The following is a 23,112-nucleotide window of genomic DNA, read 5'->3' on the forward strand; positions in this document are numbered from 1 at the left end:
GGCTTCAGTGTTGGTGGCCTCATCCTTCTCCTCCTCAAGCCCGTTGTCATCGTTTGCACCGTGGGATTTCACCGGGACGTGGGAAGCCGCTGTGCGATCCGCTTTTCCCATCAGATCAACCGTCGACCCTAAAACGAGAGCTGCAACTCGACAATTTGATTCACCGATTGATCGTTTCGTCTACAACAAGTCAGAGAATAGCAGCAGAAATTGTCCGTTGCGAACTCCTGCAGGGGAAGAGGACGTCTGCCAATGTCAGGGTTGTCTTAGACCCAAAGACGTTTGGTTTACGGTGATGTTTAAACCCCTAAAAAAGCAGCAAACCTTCACATTGTAGAAGCAAAAAAACAAAAGAAAATGTCTGTATTTAAGTCTTCTCAGATCATCCAAACCACTGATCCTTTACACAGCAGAATCACGCCTATTGCCGGACTATATATAGACTTAATGACCATTATGTAGAGCCTTTTACATCTGAAATGATGTTTGAAATATGTCACAGCCGTTAAAGGCCTGCTAATTTCCATATAAATGTCTTAAAGGAGGTGATTGAAGACCAGACGAGACCCAACAGCTCCCATTTCTCTCGCAGCAGTAAAACATCGGTGACGATGCTCTCACTGCATTGCAGTCTCAACTTAAATGCACTTTTTCTTTTTTCCTCTCTTCATTATGGTGTACTGCAGCAAAGCTTTCGCTATTTGTCTGAACTTTCATTCCCAAAGCTTGTTCCAAAAACCTTTTAGCCGAGGCTCGAAGTAAGGTCAGCGTGCCCGGGCCGCGATTGGTAATTGGTAATTCTGCCTTTCATCAGAGGTGAGAGTGACATATACTGTACATATGTATATATTCTGTTATGGGAAGTCGGTAAATGTGTGGCAAAGAGGAGGAGATGCCATGTGAAACAGAAGCGAACGGTTTTAGCAGAGACGTCAGCCGCCCCGTTGCGTTGTGGGATAAAGTGTTTAAATCTGATGTCGGGAAGTGTCGCTCGCGTCCCGATCTCGCCCGGGACGCCGTGTTCTTTTTATAGCCTCGGCGCTAACAGCAGGCCCTCTGAGCGCTCTGATTTGATTTCTTTGAAGTGCAGGCTGTGATGTCCTGTTGTGGCTGTCTGAGAACCCTCCCCCCCTCCGCACCGCCCAATTTTTTTATCAAAGCCAGTTCTGCGTTGTCATCTTCCATCCTGACTCCTTTTTTCTTCTTCTCTCCTCCTCCTCTCTCTCTAGGCCCCTCCCCTCCTCTGGGAGGTGTTGTCAGATGTTGATAAAGAGCCGTGACACTAATCTGCCTCTGCGTCTCTCGTCCCCTTGTGTCTCCGGCAGGTGAAGGGTCGCGTGGACAGGCCGTCTCGCACTAAGCTATGGAATGCTCCCCGCACCCACCATCACTAGTCTCCGATCTCTGGACTGAGCTCCAAACGCTTAGTTAGCGGCTAGCTTCTCCCCTCAAACTCTTTACAACCAGGGGACGAAGAAGAAAAAAAAGGCCTTGACTTGTTTAAGTCCTCCGCTAAAAGCGCATTTTAATTTTTTTTTATTTGAGCGATTTTTTTTTTCTCCTCTTGGATTAAAAAAACAACCACAAATCCTATCAAGATGGATATGGACGGGTACCTGTGGATGGTCATCCTCGGCTTCATCGTGGCCTTCGTGCTGGCCTTCTCGGTGGGCGCCAACGACGTGGCCAACTCCTTCGGCACGGCGGTGGGCTCCGGCGTGGTCACGCTGAAGCAGGCCTGCATCCTGGCCTCCATCTTCGAGACGCTGGGCTCCATGCTGCTGGGGGCAAAGGTCGGGGAGACCATCCGGAAGGGCATCATCGACGTCAACCTGTACAACGAGACGGTGCCCGTGCTCATGGCCGGGGAGGTCAGCGCCATGGTCGGTAAGTCGGACTGAGTTTCCCTTCGCATTGATGTCGGGACAGCAGACCTCTTCTCGCCGCTCTGAAAACCCAAAGAAGCTGAATTTACGGTGATTTTAAATGGGGTGAAAGTAGACGGGAGGAGCTGGGACCAGTGAAAGTTTCTCATTTTTGTTTGACTAATACAAATAATCGCTTATACAAATTGTTGCAGTTTGATGGTCGACTTATGGAAGAATAAACGTACCGTTTCAGCTCTAATACATACATTATATATATATAAAAAAATATAACGCGCCGTTAATGACTTAAGTATGCATTTGATACTCTTATATATACATATATATGTGTATTTTTATATATGTGTATTTTTATATATATATATATATATATATTTATGAAACGGTAGGTTTATTCTTATATAAGTCGACCATCAACCTCCAATAATTTTATAACCAATTATTTGTATTAGTCAAACAAAAATGAGAAACTTTATATATGAGAAAAAAATTAGAAACTTTATATATATAAATATGTATGTAGAGCTGATATTTAAATATATATTTTTCCCAAAATGTCAATGTTTTTTTCCTTCTGAATAACGTAACTGTAGGTTTGTTTGTACGTTTTTCCAAACCACTTTTTCTTTATTCTTGGACTCAAGAGACGGTCATAAAATGAGTTTTGTCCCTTCAATGTTTCAAAGCGCCCTCCTGACAAACATTGTGAATAATCTATTTCCAGATGAAACTCATGTAATAACTTTGTTTTGCCTCTTTTCAACCAACCTCGCATTAGAACACATTATCCGGTCCAAGTCTTTTTACGACGGTGTTTACAGTAAACGCGGGCGGAGGATAACGCGTCTGCAGTTTTGAGGCTGGTTCCCTCGGGCCGAACCAAAAGCAACCATTTAGCATTCCAAACAGCACTTAAGATGTCACATGCACGTCATAATCCTTGTTTTTAAAGTCTTCAATCCAGTGATGCAAACGATTCGAACGATCTCACCATCCTGAGAAAAATGTTTCCAGAACGACACCGTTGATGATGAGATGTGAAAGTGTGTTTTCTGAGATGTGTGTGTGTGTGTGTGCCTCTCCTTGGACCACAGGGTCGGCCATCTGGCAGCTGATCGCCTCCTTCCTCAAGCTGCCCATCTCCGGGACTCACTGCATCGTCGGCGCCACCATCGGCTTCTCCATGGTGGCCATCGGCACCCGGGGCGTGCAGTGGATGCAGCTCGTCAAGATCGGTAATGAGAAAAGAAAATGCACTAAATGTCGCCACGTCGAGATATCTACTGTGCTTTTATTTTGTTAAGCTCCGCAAACGCATTGGCTGTAATCGGCAGTTTGTTTTCAGCGAGGACGACTCCCTCGAGCCCTTTTACACAGAGAGCGATGCACATTAGAAGAGGCAGTCACCGATTTCCCCTCCGTTTAAGAGTCAATAGACCGGCAGGACGTACTTTGTGGTAAAATAAACTCCGCTAGAGAGAGAAAACCATGTATGAACCACAGCTTAATAATACAAAATGGTTATTTCCAGGCCTGGAAAAGTCCTTGAAAACAATAAAAAACCCAAAGTTTAGTAAAAGTCATGTAAATGTGTTATATTCATGTGTTCATTACGTTCATTTACGCTGAGTTTAAATAATTAATATGCTTTTAAAAGAAAGATGCTCAAAATATAAGCAGGCATACAAACAGGCATCTATATAAATGTTTATTCTTTTAATCAAACTATTGTCTCATTCATTTGAGTCATTTAAGGTTTACTGTATGCTTTGTATTCTCATTGTTAGTTTAAATACTACATTTACTCACTTTTTACTGTTTACACCCAGATTTCACTAAATGTTTGTAATGGAAATTGGTTTAAAATCATGGAAATCCATTGGTCAGCATGTGTATGAACCCTGCTTGTTCCTTAACAGTTGAAAGTCATTCTGGAAAATTACTACGGTTAAAAAAAAAAAAAAATATATATATATATATATATATATATATATGGGAACAAATCCTGATTAATTCTGTATCCATGGCTGTTCTCTCCTCCCCAGTGTCCTCGTGGTTCATCTCCCCTCTGCTCTCTGGACTCATGTCTGGAGTCCTCTTCCTGCTCATCAGACACTTCATCCTCAACAAGGTGGGCTCACACACCGACACCGCTCAAAAGCATCGTTTCCTGAACGCACCGCGTCTGTATTTTATGCTCCAATGAAAGGCTTGTAGAGCGTAAACAAGAACACTGACTGGAATACATGGAGCCCAAAACATGACGTGGAGGGGTCAGAGTGAGTAAATAGAATCTAGACACACATGTCCACACAAACCAGAACTTTAGCACAGATTTAAAAACAGAAAAAGTAAAAGTCTATTTGACTTGGCAGCAGTTGCAGATCTGTTGTTGCGCAACAGGCCGTCTGTGGCCGACCAGGAAGAGGAAAGTGTTCACGGCCGCAGGATCACCTATGAATGAGTCATGTTCATATGCAGCTGGGTCTCCTTTCATGGTTTTAATATATCTTCCTCTGCTATTTGCTACTTCTCAGACGTTAAACCCCGGTGGGTCATATATTCATATATTTCCTCTTAATAGTAAACCACTTCCTGCTTTCACTGTTTCCACATCTTGGACTTGACCGAAGCTGAACTTCTGACCCCGATAGGAAGTTGTGGTTTCATCACATCGATACGTACTGTACAAAAACACACACAATAAAGGTTTAAAAAATGATATCAAGAAACTGATAGGGGTGCAAGTAATGAGGATTTTTATTACCCAATAATCTGTATGTATGTATGTGTATGTGTATGTGTGTGTGTATGTGTATATATATATATATATGTATGTATGTATGTGTGTGTGTGTGTGTGTGTGTGTGTGTATATATATATATATAAATGTATGTATATATATATATATATGAAAATACACCTTCGAAGAGAATATTATACATTTTTCATTGAATAAAAAAATCACTGAAACTATTTACAATTATCAAAATAGTTACTAATTATTAATGTAACCTCCTAATCGTATCCGCTCTATTTGTGTACTGTTTGTGTGTATGTGATAATACTCCATGTGCATTTTTATTTTTTATTTTATTACAATCAATGACGATCGCGTCACATCGCCAAGAAATTAAAATGTAAAGTTTAAAGCATGAAGGATGACTCCTCAGTCCAACTATGCTAAAGAACCGTGTGTGTGTGTGTGTGTGTGTGTGTCCTTACAGGATGACTCCGTCCCCAACGGCCTGCGGGCGCTGCCCCTCTTCTACGCCACCACCATCGGGATCAACACGTTCTCCATCATGTACACCGGAGCGCCGCGTAAGCGTCCCGCCGCCGCCTGACGCCGAAGCTCCAAATCATCAAGATGTCATTTTCTTATTGTGTGTGTGTGTGTGTGTGTGTGTGTGTGTTCATTGTAGTGCTCGGGCTGCAGATGCTACCGGTGTGGGCCATCTTCCTCATCACTTTAGTGGAGTCGCTGATCTGTGCAGCTCTGGTCTGGTTTCTGGTCTGCCCCTGGATGAGGAGGAAAATAGCAAGTAGGTATCTGAGTGTGTGTGTGTGTGTGTGTGTGTGTGTGTGTGTGTGTGTGTGTGTGTGTGTGTCTTTCTCACGCCATCTGAAAGCCCAGCTCTCTGACCGCGACAAACAACAGAGCTCTGACACCACACAAGGGGTGCCAGCGGATGTGTTTGCTCGCCGGCCTCTGCCAGAGCCACCGAAGCCCCGGAGGAACCCCCTGAACTCTGCGGGGCGCTGCCTTCTTTCCCCTTCAGACACTCGCATGCTTTTTAAGCGCACAGATACTCGGCCAGACGCAACGGGGTTAAGAGCGCTTTCAGACGGAGGTTAGGAATCGTCCCCGTCGGCCCGCGGCGGCGCTTTAAAGAGGAGTAGAACATCAAGCGGTCCCGACTGTTAAATAGAACTGAACCGGATCAATAAGAACGTTTTGTTTATCGCAACCACCAAACACAAAGCCACAAAGTTGTTTCTAATTAGTTGTTGTTGATATTACTGCAATGCAACAAAAACAAGCATGGGGGAAAGAGTTGAGGCTCCTGATGCATTATGGGAAAGAGTTGAGGCTTCTGGTGCATTATGGGTAGGCGTTGAGGCTTCTGGTGCATTATGGGTAGGCGTTGAGGCTTCTGGTGCATTATGGGAAAGACTTGAGGCTTCTGATGCATTATGGGTAGGAGTTGAGGCTCCTGATGCATTATGGGAAAGAGTTGAGGCTCCTGATGCATTATGGGAAAGAGTTGAGGCTCCTTATGCATTATGGGAAAGAGTTGAGGCTCCTGATGCATTATGGGAAAGAGTTGAGGATGCATTATGGGAAAGAGTTGAGGCTCCTGATGCATTATGGGAAAGAGTTGAGGCTCCTGATGCATTATGGGAAAGAGTTGAGGCTCCTGATGCATTATGGGAAAGAGTTGAGGCTCCTGATGCATTATGGGAAAGAGTTGAGGCTCCTGATGCATTATGGGAAAGAGTTGAGGCTCCTGATCCATTATGGGTAAGAGTTGAGGATTCTGATGCATTATGGGTAAGAGTTGAGGCTCCTGATGCATTATGGGAAAGAGTTGAGGCTCCTGATCCATTATGGGTAAGAGTTGAGGATTCTGATGCATTATGGGTAAGAGTTGAAGCTCCTGATGCATTATGGGAAAGAGTTGAAGCTCCTGATGCATTATGGTTTGCCCTAATTAGAAATAATCCAGATACTTTTTTGTCTTTTTCCAGCAGCATTGACTTGTTTTTCCCCACGTTTCACTGTAACTGTCTCATCCATATTAGAATAGACAACGCGTAGCAACCCGTTCTGACCTGATCCTCCTCCGCAGGCCGCCTAAAGAAGGAGCAGGCCCTCTCCAGGATCTCCGATGAGAGCCTGGACAAGATCCCCGAAGAGGAGGAGGAGAGCCCGGTGTTCAAGGAGCTGCCGGGGGCGAAGGGCAGCGACGAGGCCGTGCTGCCGCTCACGGGGGGCGAGTCCAGCGGGGAGTTCCCCAACCCGGCCAACGGGGGCAGCATCCTGCCCAACGGCAGGGCGTACGGTAAATTCATTCACTCCAGATGTGGCGGCAGATCACTGAAGAAACATTTTTTTTAATGTTTACGGCCATCAGAGAGAAACTGCAATAGTCGAGATTCATGTATTCATAAGAGCATTAGAAAAGCTGGACAGAAACGGGGAAGAATCTGGTGACACGTACTTCGATTTGGAAAAGTTTCCTGTATGCAGGGTTCTCACGGTCATGGAAAACCTGGAAAAGTCATGGAATTTTAAAATGGTTATTTCCAGGCCTGGAAAAGTGCTTGAAAAAAAAATGAAATCCCCAAATTTAAATACTACATTTACTCACTTTTTCATGTTTACACCCAGATTTCACAAAATGTTTGCTCATGGAAATTTGGTTCAAAGTCATGGAAAAGTCACGTAATTTGGTATAAAGTCATGGAAATTTGGTTTAAAATCATGGAAAAGTCATGGAATTTGGTTTAAAATCCTGGAAAAGTCACGTAATTTGGTTTAAAATCATGGAAAAATCATGTAATTTGGTTTAAAATCATGGAAAAATCATGTAATTTGGTTTTAAATCATGGAAAAGTCACAGAATTTGGTTTAAAATCATGGAAAAGTCACGTAATTTGGTTTAAAATCATGGAAATGTGGTTTAAAATCATGGATAAGTCACGTAATTTGGTTTAAAATCATGGAAAAGTCACATAATTTGGTTTAAAATCATGGAAATTTGGTTTAAAATCATGGATAAGTCACGTAATTTGGTTTAAAATCATGGAAAAGTCACATAATTTGGTTTAAAATCATGGAAATGTCATGTAATTTGGTTTAAAATCATGGAAATGTCACGTACTTTGGTTTAAAATCATGGAAAAATCATGTAATTTGGTTTAAAATCATGGAAAAATCATGTAATTTGGTTTAAAATCATGGAAAAATCATGTAATTCGGTTTTAAATCATGGAAAAGTCACGGAATTTGGTTAAAAATCATGGAAAAGTCACATAATTTGGTTTAAAATCATGGAAAAGTCACATCATTTGGTTTAAAATCATGGAAATGTCATGTAATTTGGTTTAAAATCATGGAAATGTCACGTAATTTGGTTTAAAATCATGGAAATCCATTGGTCAGAATGTGTCTGAACGCTGTGTATATCCCGGCGGGTAAACTGTGAGCGCGCTCCCGTTGGTAACCGCCTCCTCTCTCCCAGGCCGGACCAACTCGATGACCAACGGCTGCCTCAAGTCGCCCATCTCCAACGGCAGCTTCAGCTTCGACGGCCACGGCCACGGCCACGTGCGCAGCGACGGCCAGGTGTACCACACCGTGCACAAGGACTCTGGCCTCTACAAGGACCTGCTCCACAAGATCCACTCGGGCCGCATGGACGACGCCGACCGCTCGGGCGCCGGCCAGCCGGACAACAACTACCGGCTGCTGCGGCGCAACAACAGCTACACCTGCTACACGGCGGCCATCTGCGGCATGCCGGTGCAGCCGCTCGTCCGCTCGGAGTCCCGCGACGACAGCGAGAAGCTGGTGGGCGAGGGCGGCGGCCGGAGCAACAGCGTGTCCTACTCCAAGAAGCGGGTGCGCTACGACAGCTACTCGTCGTACTGCAACGCCGTGGCGGAGGCGGAGATCGAGGCGGACGAGGGCGGGGTGGAGATGAAGCTGGCCACGGAGCTGGAGGACGAAGACGGCGCCCCGGCGCCCGCGCCGCTGGACGACCTGGACGACGGCGAGGACAAGGACAAGCCCGAAGTCTTCCTGCTCTTCCACTTCCTGCAGATCCTCACCGCCTGCTTCGGCTCCTTCGCCCACGGAGGCAACGACGTCAGGTGCTGCCTCCTGCTGCCACCTGATTGTGTATATATATATATATATATAAATATATGTATATATATATATACACACACACCATGAGCCTTTTGCCCCATAAGATCACAAACAAGTAAAACTGTTGTGCCCCACAAGTACAGGGAAACCGGCGTTGTTCAGTCTAGCATGAATATTAGGAGGTGCTGCCTGAAGTCACGCTTGATTTCCTCACCTCCGCAGTAACGCCATCGGGCCCCTGGTGGCGCTGTGGATGATCTACGACCAGGGCGGCGTGATGCAGGACGCCGCCACCCCCCTCTGGCTGCTGTTTTACGGCGGCATCGGCATCTGCGCCGGCCTGTGGGTGTGGGGCCGCCGCGTCATCCAGACCATGGGGAAGGACCTGACTCCCATCACGCCCTCAAGGTGAGAACGGCACCGGGCGGGGCGGCGGGGCGGGGCGGGGCGGCGGGCACCGGGCGGCGGGGTGACGAGTGTTTTATGGAGGATTTAAGAGCGAGAAGGAAGGAACTGGATAAGAGAGAGAGACTAACTTCCAATAAGGCTCGACATCCGGTGGAACGACGTCCTTGGTAAGTGTTCCTGTGCGCGCGCACCCACACACACACACACACACACACACACACACACGGCTGTTAAATGTTATTGAACAACTGGCTTCCATAAATCCACTCTGCGCTGGCAGCAGAGTGCACAAACCTGAGGCGGCGTAATGACATTAAGAAGCACCTTCACGGCTCGAGGAAACTAGTCCGACTATTTGATGCCGTTTGTCTGGAGCGTGCAGCGCCTCTTCTGCTGCAAGTTCCCGGTTCCTATATATATATATATATATATATATATATATATATATATATATATATATGTGTGTGTGTATATGTATAGTGTATATGTATCTAAAAAGGCCCGTTTGTGAAGACGGGACGACCTTTTCTGTTTTTGTTTTTGTGATTACGAGCAGTATAAGTAGTAAAAAGATAGGTCTCCTTTCTTTTTTAATGTTTTTTCCTCCCCAGAGACGTATAAAATATATGAATATATCATGAGTACTAAGCAACATAACTATACTTTTCTACACTTTGTCCCACTAATGCGTTGCTCGAGAACGCAGCCGGACGGACACTCTCTCTGTTTGCCTTTCGCCCGTCGACCTCGTTGCGTAACCGTTCTGAGAAATAAGTCGTCTTCATCCAGAGGGCGCCGCGTCCCACAACCTCAGCAGCGGACATCACGACGCCCCTCTGTTCCCGATCGATCTCTCTCCCTCCATCTCTCCCCTCGTCTTCCCACGCGTTAGCTGAAGCGTGTGTCTGTGTGTGTGTGTGTGTGTGTGTGTGTGTGTGTGTGTGTGTGCCCCAAGGTTGCGTGTCTGTGTGTTTCGTGTCAGCCGCAGAAAGTGAGGCTCTCCGCCTGCAGGTTGCCGTGCGGTGAATGTACTGTACGTGCGCGCAAGCGTGCATATTACGGTCTAATTATTCCAAGGTGTGTGTGTGTGTGTGTGTGTGTGTGTGTGTGTTTGGCAGTCTGGATGAGGAGCAGTGGAGCAGAGGGGCCTCTCTTCTCCGACTGCAGAGGTCTCCGTCTCTCGCTCTTTTCTCTCAGTTCTTCCTCTTTTTTTTTTCTTCCTCCCCTCTCCGGTAAATCTCTTACTTTTTGCGGTTAACCCTCTTCTTCTTCTCGCCCTCACTTCTCTTCCTTCCCTCCGATTATCGCCTCTTCATGTCGTTCCTTCTTTATGGCCGTGCCACCTCTAAATCCTCCCTAAAAACCCAGCGCTTGTTCCCACTCTCATTACTTCTCCCTCTGTCTCCATTCTCTCCTTTCTCCTCTTTTCCTTTCTTTCCTAATCGCCCCCTTTCCATCACCGGCCCGGTGGCTTTTGCCAGGGACTCGGAGACAGATTTGCTCTGGTTCTGCCGCTCCAAAGGCCCTCTTGTCCTCCGCCGCGTCTGTTTCCAAGCATCGGCCTGACAAAGAGGCTCGTCTCGGGGCGAGGGCAGGAAAGTGTGTGTGGTTGTGTGTCTGCAGTCGCTGGTGAATCAACCTTTTCCACAGGAGACGGGTTCGGCTGGTAGGAAAAGAACCAGCGAGGGGCCGAATTCCACTCATTTGCCGGCTTATCTCCTTTTTTTTGGGGAATATTTTATTTTTCCAAATATTTACACAATGCAAGAGAACATGCAGAGCATACAGAGCACACTACATTACACATTACAGAGCATTGCATAACACGTTGAGAAGGAAAAATACAAGTAGATGAAGTAGAATAAAGTAAATAAATAAAGTAAATGGATTATTCCCCCCTAAAGAGGGAGAAAAAAACAGAGAGAGACAAACTTAAAGAATAAAGAGAGAGAGAGAGAGAATTAAAAAGTTAAAGAAGGAGAGAGAATTAAAAAGTTAAAGAAGGAGAGAGAATTAAAAAGTTAAAGAAGGAGAGAGAGAATTAAAAAGTTAAAGAAAGACGAGAGAGGGAGAGAATTAAAAAGTTAAAGAAGGAGAGAGAGAATTAAAAAGTTAAAGAAGACGAGAGAGAGAGAGAATTAAAAAGTTAAAGAAGACGAGAGAGAGAATTAAAAAGTTAAAGAAGACGAGAGAGAGAGAGAATTAAAAAGTTAAAGAAGGAGAGAGAGAGAGAATTAAAAAGTTAAAGAAGGAGAGAGAGAATGAAAAAGTTAAAGAAGACGAAAGAGAGAGAGAGAATTAAAAAGTTAAAGGAGAGAGAATTAAAAAGTTAAAGAAGACGAAAGAGAGAGAATTAAAAAGTTAAAGAAGGAAAGAGAGAGAATTAAAAAGTTAAAGAAGACGAAGGAGAGAGAGAATTAAAAAGTTAAAGAAGGAAAGAGAGAGAATTAAAAAGTTAAAGGAGCGAGAGAGAGAGAGAATTAAAAAGTTAAAGGAGAGAGAGAGAGAATTAAAAAGTTAAAGAAGAACGAGAGAGAGAGAGAATTAAAAAGTTAAAGGAGAGAGAGAGAGAATTAAAAAGTTAAAGAAGGAAACAGAGAGAATTAAAAAGTTAAAGAAGGAAAGAGAGAGAATTAAAAAGTTAAAGGAGAGAGAGAGAGAGAGAATTAAAAAGTTAAAGGAGAGAGAGAGAGAGAGAATTAAAAAGTTAAAGGAGAGAGAGAGAGAATTAAAAAGTTAAAGAAGAGAGAGAGAGAGAGAATTAAAAAGTTAAAGGAGAGAGAGAGAGAATTAAAAAGTTAAAGAAGAACGAGAGAGAGAGAGAGATAACTAAAAAGTTAAAGGAGAGAGAGAGAGATAACTAAAAAGTTAAAGGAGAGAGAGAGAGAATTAAAAAGTTAAAGGAGAGAGAGAGAGAGAATTAAAAAGTAAAAAAGAAGGTAGCGAGAGAGAGGAGTGTGGATAGAGATGTGTTGGAGCAGTCACACCTGCAAGGTGGAGGAGTGGCAGAGGTAGAGAGAGAGAGAGAGAGAGAGAGAGAGAGAGTGAGAGAGAGAGAGAGAGAGAGAGAGAGACCCCCTCCCCCCTCAAAAACTCACCAGGACATCACACCCCGGTCCTAATCATTTCTGTTGCCGCTGTGAGGCCCGGAGGTTCAAGTGGAATCATTAGAACTCGTCTGTGAAAGTCATCGTCTAATTCAGCGTGATCCAAGTTGCTTCCTCACTCATCTCTGATCTCTGTTTTCTAACGTTTTTTGCCCAAATGTCTGTGTGTGATGGCTGAGATGTGAAGGAGGGGGCGGGGCTTTCTTTGTGTTATTTCCTGTTTTCTCTTCCAGTCCACCCACTGGTCCGGTGTCACAGTGTGAATATTGTTCTGGGAAGAGAAGCGTCTTCTAGTTGGCATGAGGCAGAAACAGGACCTGTCTTTACTGTGTGTGTGTGTGTGTGTGTGTGTGTGTGTGTGTGTGTGTGTGTGTGTGTGTGTGTGTGTGTGTGAGACTATAACTGTATTTTATGAACGATGGGCCGTGCCGTCAGCAGCACACCCCAGACTTTAAAATGAAGGCTGTCTCTTTGTCTCCCTCCCTCCCTCCCACAGTGGATTCACTATTGAACTGGCCTCTGCACTCACAGTGGTGTTTGCTTCCAATATCGGAATCCCAGTCAGTACCACGCACTGCAAGGTATGAGCGAGCGGCCCGCTCCAGCTACAGGCAACACCAACAGGCACCTTTCCAGGGGGAGGGGGAGCTCACACTGCCCCCCGGGGGTCTACTCCACCTGGACGCAACATTTAAAAACTAAAAAGACAACATATAGAGACAGAAAAGGTCCAGATTCTCTTTTACATTTTAAAAAGACAAACATTTGGAGCTGTTCCCCGCCGCAGTGTGCAGCCCCTCCTCTCCCCTGTTTCTTTCCAGGAAACCTCGGATCCAGGCCGGAAGACGTGGACACACACACACACACACACACACACACACACACACACACACACTCAGCATGATGTCTCACCCGCTTCATTTCCACCAACTCTCTTCTATGTTGTATTGCCCTCAGCACGGCAGCATGGTTTGGTGTGTAGGTCGTGACCTCCTGTGATTGGCTACAGGATATCCTCCCTCCCCCACCCAAAAAAAACCCAAACCCACCTGCCTCACTCCTTTATTTACCCCTCTCCCTCTCCTCTCCACCTCTCTGTGTCTCTCCACTCATCTGTCTTCACAGCGGATTTTGCATTGAAGTAATGAGCGCGTTAACAGTGCTCGTTGCGTCAAATGTGGGCATCCCAATAAGCTCCACCCACTGCAAGGTATTGGTGTCATTGGTGGTGAAGCTTCACCGCTTCACCCGTAGCTCACAATCGCCAGCGCCAATCACTCAACTCCTCAAGTTGCTGTCTTGATTTCTCCTGCAGTTTCCCCCCCGGCAGCGGGAAAAAAGTTTGAAAAAAGTGATGATAAAAGTGATGATAAAATTCGAGCTTATTAGATATTGAGCGGTACAGCTGTTGAACCTTATTTTACTTCATCATACATCATTATCTTTCATTAGTTAGATTAGGAGGATCACATTTCTGTGTCGTTTAAAGTATTCGGGGCTTTTAATTGTTTCGGTAGAATAAAATGGTCAGTAGATCCGGTTGACTGAGCCAGGCGAGCTGTTTCCAGTCTTTATGCTAAGCTAAGCTAACTATCTGTATATATTCAACAGACAGATCTAACATAAGAACAGAGGTGATATTATTTTTAGTTTATTGTTAAATCGTGTTGGCGACAGATTTCTTTAAGTGAGACGAGACTTGAGAAACTAACGTGTTTGTTTAGGCAAATGTTTCCAAAATGGCTGCCGAAGGGAAACTGCACGAGACTCAAAACTGGTATTAAATTAATGATGATCAATTTGTCTAAACGTCATCATCCATTCCTTATTCCCACCTCTCACCCTCCGCATCACTTCCCTAAAGCCTCGGATAATCAACCACCATGCCAACAATGTTAACTCTAATGATGGTTAGAGGTCTAAGTTCTCTGATTTTGTGTTTGAGTCTGAGGAGATGCCCAGACGTTGTTGGGCAAAATTATTTTTACGATATCTGAATTGATGTTACTGTGAGGAACTTTAAACTGGTCGTGGTCTTCGTTGTATACGGACGTCTCCTCACGACCTGCTGAAGCAAACGAGACGATTGTCCGTATCTTTTATAGTAAAACGAGAGGTTTTGTAAATATAATAATTGTAATAATTGTATTTATACAGTTAAAACACACAGTAAAAAACACATTAAAAGATGGAGGAGTAAAAAACACAATAAAACAAATAGTGAAAATAAATAAATAAAAAGCAGGTCAGATTCTGGCGCTCGAAGACACTACCGCTCTCGTCCACAGGGGCCGCCAGAATCAAATGAAACGAAAGTTCCTCGCAGTAACTTTTAATTAAGAAAGCAGCCAACAACACCTGTCAACATCTCCCAGAGAGGACGTGAGCAGTGACGGGCGTCCGTTCGGTTTTCTTTGTCTCACTCCACAGTGAGCGTTCCCGTTTGGCTTCTTCTCTGACGGCAGATGAAACTGAACGGACGCCCCGGCGCCGGTGGGACACGTGCAGTGACGCTTCTACAGGCGCCGCCGGTAAACACGGCGCCCGCAGAGTTTCAGTTCACACGGGATTTTCAGAATAAAGCTAAATGAATCCCACTGGAAGTAGAGTCACTTCCTGAGAAGGTTTGTCAGTGCGGTCTCGTCTGAGTGAGTCCGGCCTCTGGACCACGACCACCACTGGACTCTGTTGACCTTCCACGTTTAGTCTCCATTGGGACAGAAGGCGTCTGGTGTTTCTCCGGCCGTAGAAGTCAGTCGCTGCACGAGTCCCACGCTCTGAAACCTGTCCGTGAACACGAAATCCCACTGTTCTGATCCCATGACCCGAATAAAGGTGAGAGAAGAGTTCACGTGTGGACGTCCGACATGAGCAGAGAGGATCTTAAATTAGCTATAAGTAGACATCTGATTAAAAAAAATGAAAATGAAGCACCAGAACTGCTGATTTCAGACGTCCACACACACACACACACACACACACACACATGATTAAAGTCGGTAACTTCTAGGATCGGCTTGCTCTGACTAACGGACACGTTGGACCCGAGCTGGTGCCGAAGAGCTGAAGGCCGATCACAGGCCTTTTCTGTTGGGAGGCTTCCTCCACTTCCTGTGGCCCTTTCGGTTCATGAAGTATTAAAGAAATATTCAGCTAAAGTTAAACTACCTCCAAATCGTCCTCTCTCCCTCGGACCGGTCGAGCGTTTGTCAGTCCAGATCGTTTCGGTGGGAGTTACCAAGTGTTTGGCGACTCTCCCCAAAAGCATCTGGACCGATGAAAAGCACTACAGTAAGATGTATGAGTAGTTTTGAGGCCACACACATAACGGAGAGCTAGATGGATGAATAATAGCTCAACATACGGGATGTTTACACCCAAAACACAGCCGCCTGAACGGCCTGCAGCTCTTCGGTGTCCTTACTTTTCCTTCGTGAAGCGTCGTGTCCGTGCCGCTGCTGATTGTGTTCTCCCCCCGGCGCCTCCAGGTGGGCTCGGTCGTGGCCGTGGGTTGGATCCGCTCCAAGAAGGCGGTGGACTGGCGCCTCTTCAGGAACATCTTCCTGGCGTGGTTCGTCACGGTGCCGGTGGCCGGCCTGTTCAGCGCCGCCATCATGGCCCTGTTCGTCTACGGGATCCTGCCCTTCGTCTGAGGGAGCGAGGAAGAGGAGGAGGAGGAGGAGGAGGAGGAGGGAGGAGGGAGGAAGAGAGAGAGAGACACTCGGGTAAAAAAATTAAATTCAAATAAATCCAAAGCTCGAGTGTCGGAGGTACAGAAAACGGAGGAGGGAGACGAAGCGAGGGAAAGGGTGAGGGAGGAGAGAGACGGAGGGTTGTTGGTTCCGTAGTCCAGAGGTTTCTCTTTGCCTCACTTGGGTCTTCTGATCGGTTCGTATTTATTCTCTTCATAAGAAAGCGAGCAGCCAACGCGTTCCAGCCGCCAGTGGGGAGGTTTTCCCCGTAACTCTTTTCTGTCCCGTCATCCCCAAAAAAAAAAGCAAAAAAATTACGAGTTAAAAAACAAAAAACGCGGTAACGGTTCTAGCGTTGTCGTCGTCGTCACCGTCCCACCCTGTACATATCATCGCTGTGTCGGATCCAGTGGGGTTTGTTGTATCGCGGCTTCGCTTTTAAAGTAAAAACTAAAAGAAGAAGAGGAAGAAAAGATGCGCGTGTGGTTAACCAACTCATCCATCATCTACTAGCAGGGAGGGAGAGAGAGAGAGAGAGAGAGAGGGAGAGGGAGAGAGAGAGGGAGAGGGAGAGGGGGGGGGGGGGGAGAGGGAGAGAGAGAGGGAGAGAGAGAGAGGGAGAGGGAGAGAGAGAGGTGGGACTGGCACTCTGCTTTTTCTTTGTTTTCTCGTTCACATGATACCACAGAAACCTGATTTGCTAAAGGAGTTGATTATTCTTTGTTTGTTTTTTTCTTTGTCGAGAGCTCCTGTTTGTTTTTAGAAATGGATCTCATATTTTTTAATGATGTAATATACTGTAATTTGTACTGTAAATACTGTCCTTATAGAGTTTTTGGGGGAGGTTTTACGGTTTGTTTTTAATGTAGTAAGGAAGGAAGGAAGGAAGTAGGGAGGGAGTGAGGGAGGGGGGGCTCTTCATGATGTCATATTATGTACAGTGTGGTTCATCCCAGAGTACACACACATACACACAGGCTGTCGTTCTTTGCAGAAACAGTGTATTAATTAAAACAATTTCAACATTTGAAACGGTAATTAACTGTAAATCAATGAACCCGTTCTCAGCAGGGACAAGTGGGGACATTTTATTCCAGAGACTAAAACACACACATATACGTTCACATATCTTCATCCGTTTGCCTTTTTGTTCGTAGCCAACGACGGAGCGCCACACCGTCCGCTTTGTATCAAGTGTGTGTGTGTGTGTGTGTGTGTGTGTCACACACGCTGGTGTCACAGAAATATCACAAGACTTTTTGTCTTCAGATCATTATTTTTGAATGAAGCGGGTATCAGGGGGTTAGTACTGATCATCACCAGCTTTTTAACAAGGTCACCTGACCTCTAGAAGAACAAAGTCTAAAGAGTTTTTTTTTTTATTTGAACAAACTCCATGCCAGGTGTTGCAAGGTCTCTTTTTTTGTTCTTGTGGTGTGTTTTCCTAATTTTCTTTTGAACAAATCTATGCTTAAGTAGCCACTTGCCTTGTAACATGTTTTACTTTGTGCAGATACGGTCAAATAATGAAGTACTGTGGTGTTTCCATGGTAACATATGGTAGAGTATCTGGAATAAATAAAAACCGTTGCCTAATGATGCCAATGAAAGACGGAACTATTAACCATGGATTTTTCGTTTTAAGTGCAAGTTAAAAAAACATAAATAACCTGAAGTGTCTAGAGAGAGAGAGAGCGATGACTCGTTTGTTGTTGTTGTTGTTGTTGTTGTGATCATGATCCCGTTACACTGCTACTACAATGTGTTGACATACCTGTGTGGCTGCAGTTCAGTGATGAAGAGAATGACTGGAGAAATCTCATCAAGACTATATATTTTTCTACCATATCTGAGTTTTAACCCGGGCGAGTTTGCGATCGGAGCCCCGTGACACCGAGTCCGGAGAGCGTCCCGCTGGCGCCCCGCTGGCGCCCCACTGGCGCCCCGCGCCTCCCGAGCCTGGCCCATCCAGCTGCCGGCTGCCAACTGATTGGATTTTTATGAAAATTACCAATTTCTTTTTTTTCTTTTTAGATGGAGAAACACTTTGTAATTTTGTTTCCCTATAGAAGCGCTTTTTGATCAAGAGCTGCGAAGGCAAAGTCTCTAAATCTCTGAAGAGAAACTCACCCTGTGTCCCTCTTCACACGGGGGTCTACATCTGTGCAGTTAAGAATCTCGTTGAACGCTAAACAAAATAAAATGTATTCATGTTTAAAATGAATAGCTGCGCTCCAAAATCGTGTACAAATTCAGTTGACGCGCTCCCGACTCGTCCCAACATCGCAGACCCTCTGGCTCGTAGATCCGCTAACGCAAAACATTGTGGGTCAGAGAAAAAGGCCAGACTGGCACGCATTCAGCAAAATGGACGTCCTGGTATTTCTGCATCTGCCGCACTATGCATCGAGGACGAACTCCATCTTTTTCCTCCTACCGAGTAGTATAACACTGGCCGCATTGGTTTTGAATCGCATGACCGCGTTGCCGTCTAGAACGGTTGTAGAAACCTTTTGTAACTTCAGCTGACGAAAGACTCTCGGGGCAAACGGGCGTCCGTCTGCAGCTGCTGGGCGTTGGGTCGCGTAAACAATGAGATGAGACTTGTTTAAGGTTATGGGGTTTGGCTGGTCCGAGATCAGCCAGCATGCTTTTGGTTTGTGCTGCGTCACCGCGCTCCTGCAGGCCTCCCTTTGTAACCCACGCTGTCTTTTTGTTTCCCTCGTGTGTGTGTGTGTGTGTGTGTGTCCATGCATTCCCAGTCCCGATAGGCCAAAAGGGATGCGCTGCTCAAGACGGGGAGGAAAAAGTGAAAATGGTTTTCTGGCGGCGACGTTAAACTTGTCTGATCATAACGGATCAAACTGTCGCGTATTTTTTTATAGCCTTGCATAATGATAATTGGATTTATAGTCGGTGTTAGTTCTTAAAAAGTTAAACGCTGGAAAGTCAGCTAATAAGGTTTGACAAACAAGCCAACGACTCGATTCAAATGTCTCTGATTGGTGCACAAAAAACATGTTTTCCAACGAAGCCCCGCCCACTTCAAACCAGCCTGGAGGCCGCACAAAAAGCGTCAATCATTCGACGTGAGAAGCTGATTAAAAGAGTTTTCAGTCGGACGCCATTGAGTCCAAATATCTCATATCTTAGATAAAACCGTTACGTCCTGAAAGCCGATAATTCCGATGCTTTTGCAGGTCAAATTTACGTTAATTGTCCAAAAAATTGGTGCGACTGTGAACGCAGCCACTAGATGGCGCTGTCCGACACTTTCCTTCACCGTTTTTTCCGTCCCGTCCGTGTGAGCCGATCGGTATCGGACCGCCGAGCTTCTGTCGCGCTCAAACTGTTTTCGTGACCGTCGCCGCAGAGAAACGGACTTGATTGAACTGCAATTCCCCCGGTGGCGTAACAGCGCCCTCTGCTGTTCGGCGGAGGGGCATCAGTTCAGACCCGCTTGTGTTCTGGTCCGCTTCGTGATAGAATATGCTCCTTAGCTCCTTAGCTCCTTGGCTCCTTGGCTCCTTAGCTCCTCGGCCGGCCTGCAGGCGCTACAAGCTCTGTGTTGTCTCTTTACTGTTTACTGCTATCTTAACTGTCCGGTCCTTCAACAGTTTGAAAAAATAAATAAACATACAAACGAATGAATGCATTAAAAAAGAATAAATCAAAAGAAACTGTAGCCTGCTTCTACAAAATCTTAAAGCTCTTCTGATTTGCATATATCGTCCTGTAATGTTTTATTTAAGATTTTAGTGAGTAAAAAAAAAAAATGTCTGCATTTAAACAGATTTATGGGAATTAAAATTACAAAGAATACCTGAATTCCACTGTGTTGAGTGTCTTATTTTAAAGAAAAGGTGCTTACTGCATGCATGGGAAATTACTTTGACTATTCTTTTTATTTCGTTATTACATGTTTTAAATCACACGCTGTGCACGTGATATCATCTAATAAACATATGCATTTGATGTCTTATCATATACAGGCTTTTTTTTTACTTGCATTTTAAAGGCGATACTGCAGATGTATTAAAGGGACAGCGTGTAGCATTTAGGATTATCGCCTGAAAACAAGAATTGTTGCTCAGTCGTTTGCACACAGAAGTTTCAGTAGGTTGCAATCTGCAACCTCACCTGTAGATGCCGCCAAATACTACACGCTGGCCCTTTAAGGCTACATAGAATTCTACTTAGAATTGAATCTAATTCTACATAGAATCCATTATATGTAGAATTAGATTCAATTATAATTGTGTGTAGAATTAGATTCCCAGCAGGAGGCGGTCCGGAGGCCCCGGGCCCTGAAGAGGAAAAGCGCTTTGGATCATGGAATGAAGGAAATAAAGTAAGTAAAATGCAACTAAAGTTGGTTTTCTGAGGACGGTTACAAGACAGAAATACTTTGTTGAGCCACTTTGTAATTATTTACTTGTCTTGATCATCTTCAATCGCTCCTGTTCATTCTTTTCTTATCCAGTTCTTTGTGATGCGGCTAAATGCCCCTTATAAGATATCGCTTCCCTCATATTTGAGCTTCATACCCTTGAAAGCTTCCTGTGATGAACATACTTGACCTTGAGGAGCTATTGCGCCATAGAGAGTCATGGGTGACGCAACGAAATGCAGTCGTCAGAGAAAAGACTGCCGATCAGTATCTTTGTGTGTGTATAAATGTATAGATATATATGTGTGTATAAGATAAGAAATGTGCAGGATTACAGCAGCAGACGGGTAAAGTGACAAGAGACATACAGTAAAAAACAAGTCATATAAATAAACAGTAAAGAATCCACAATATTATATATAGAGACAGAATAAAATGTATTTGTGTTGCACTGGTTGAAGTGAGTAGTGTGTGTGTGTGTGTGTGTGTGTGTGTGTAAACACACACACACACACACACACACACACACACACACACACACACACACACTCTTTCTATGCATTTGGGTTCCCACAGCGACCGGCCTCTTCCAGGAGACAGAAAGGATCTTTTCAGGCGGTTATTTAGGGCTCCAGAGCTCCCATAATAATTCAGAGACTTGGCCCCGGCTTCGCTCCTTGAGTTCCCAGCACTGTGGCCGTCCCGCGCCGGGCTTTTGATTTAAGAAGTCTCTGCAGTAACGCTGGAAAAATGCCGGCCTGGTGCCGGCACACAGCGAGCGCCGCCATTGACGAGCTCTTCTCCTCTCAGAGCCCAGCTGTGCTCTGCATCGACAACAGAGGGCTCTTCAGCCGTGAGAAACCGTGTGTGTGTGTGTGTGTGTGTGTGTGTGTGTGTGTGTGTGTGTGGAGGGTGGGGGGGTTAGGAAGTCCACTCATACCAAGCTTGAGGTTTGTAGTAACTTTTTAAGCGTAATTTGTGGGATGTAGTGAATGCAGTTACATCGACCCTTCTGATAATAATAATACTTTAATTTGATATAACGCTTTTCTGAATACTCAAAGACGCTTTACATGGGACAGAGACAAACAGAACAAAACAAAAAATAGAAAGACAAAGGAGCAAACAAAACAAATGAACAGAACATTTTTGGTACAAAAGAATGAAAACAGGCCCTTTCCTCGAAAATGTCATCCCCAAACTAAAAGGGTGCATCTCTGCAACCACTAGGGCTATTTGAATAATGTTGGTGTTATAATAAAAGGTACACATGTGAGATTTTGTTACTGTTACTATATGTTACTGGTTAAGAGTAAATGAAGATGACACAGAAAAAAAATGAAAAGGTTTCAGGTCCGCCTATAAAAAAAATCACTTTCAGGATGATTATTTCTTTGAAATGATGCAGCTGTAAGGTCCAACTCTAACCCAAATCATACACAATATGTGAACATTCTCTAACCCAAATCATAACTCAATATGTGAACATTCTCTAACCCAAATCATAACTCAATATGTGAACATTCTCTAACCCAAATCATAGCTCAATATGTGAACATTCTCTAACCCAAATCATAACTCAATATGTGAACATTCTCTAACCCAAATCATAACTCAATATGTGAACATTCTCTAACCCAAATCATAGCTCAATATGTGAACATTCTCTAACCCAAATCATAGCTCAATATGTGAACATTCACTAACCCAAATCATAGCTCAATATGTGAACATTCTCTAACCCAAATCATAGCTCAATATGTGAACATTCTCTAACCCAAATCATAACTCAATATGTGAACATTCTCTAACCCAAATCATAACTCAATATGTGAACATTCTCTAACCCAAATCATAACTCAATATGTGAACATTCTCTCTGCAGAGGTTGACTAAAAAGTGAAGCAGAACAAAGTTAGAGAGGGTTTAGAACAGAGAACATTCAGGCGAGGTCTCCAACATTTGCATTGGGGCACATCTGTGACATTAGAATTTTCTCATGTACCAAACCATATATTTCACTTGTATATTACTTATGGTGTTCAATACATCCGAATACAGCAGTTTTAGGCTTTTTTTTATTCAACAAACTATGATTTACAGTTTGATATAACAATCGCTTAGTCTTTTTTTTAAATGGACTACACGTGTCTTTTAAAAACACTTTACTTCTCCTTTACGCTTCACTAATGGGCCGCAATGTGGGGGTCAAAAAATGAAAAATAAAAAAATAAAAATAAGATTATGGACTCAATCTGTCCATCGGATTATGGATCAGTGTACCTTTGTGTGTGGAACTTTACTTTGTTATCAAACACAACATGTTGCAATAATCACATCAATAAGTCACAGATATCACACGCATGTATGTGTTTTATTTGCCCAAATGCATGTGTATAAACAAATTAAATAACATTAAATCAGACACACACAGTCCATCATAGGATAACGCCGTCAAAAGAATAAAGGCCTAAGTGAACCGTTTTAATCTTTTATTTGCTATAAATGAAAGTCTTCCCAAAGGCAATGAAATATGAATAATTCTAATTGTCCTTTTGACTTTCTCCTTTTATTAGCGATCAGTTTTTCTACTCAGAGGCCTCCATACGTTTCTTCTCTCAGCGCGTCGCTGCATCACGTCTCGATGGCATTGAGCGGCGCCTCGAGTGACATCATCTGAGGCAGTAGCGGTTGGTGCTGAAGACTACTGATGTTTTTTTTAATAAAATCTGGGGAAGATATGGAATTAAGA

The 23,112-nt window shown here is 44.3% G+C and overlaps 1 protein-coding gene across 1 annotated transcript; it reads left to right on the forward strand.

The window, feature by feature from the left end:
• Nucleotides 1-1,598: 1,598 nt before the first annotated feature.
• slc20a2 (solute carrier family 20 member 2) lies at nucleotides 1,599-15,931 on the forward strand (the record flags this gene model as incomplete). The annotated part of the gene is made up of 10 exons (XM_079222368.1): nucleotides 1,599-1,887; nucleotides 2,981-3,121; nucleotides 3,932-4,017; nucleotides 5,114-5,210; nucleotides 5,312-5,431; nucleotides 6,740-6,952; nucleotides 8,135-8,765; nucleotides 8,986-9,171; nucleotides 12,775-12,859; nucleotides 15,767-15,931. The coding sequence occupies 10 exons, from the start codon at nucleotides 1,599-1,601 to the stop codon at nucleotides 15,929-15,931; spliced, it is 2,013 nt and encodes a 670-aa protein (XP_079078494.1).
• Nucleotides 15,932-23,112: the final 7,181 nt, after the last annotated feature.

Source organism: Taurulus bubalis, assembly GCF_910589615.1.
Source record: "Taurulus bubalis genome assembly, chromosome: 8".
NCBI classification, from domain to species: domain Eukaryota; kingdom Metazoa; phylum Chordata; class Actinopteri; order Perciformes; family Cottidae; genus Taurulus; species Taurulus bubalis.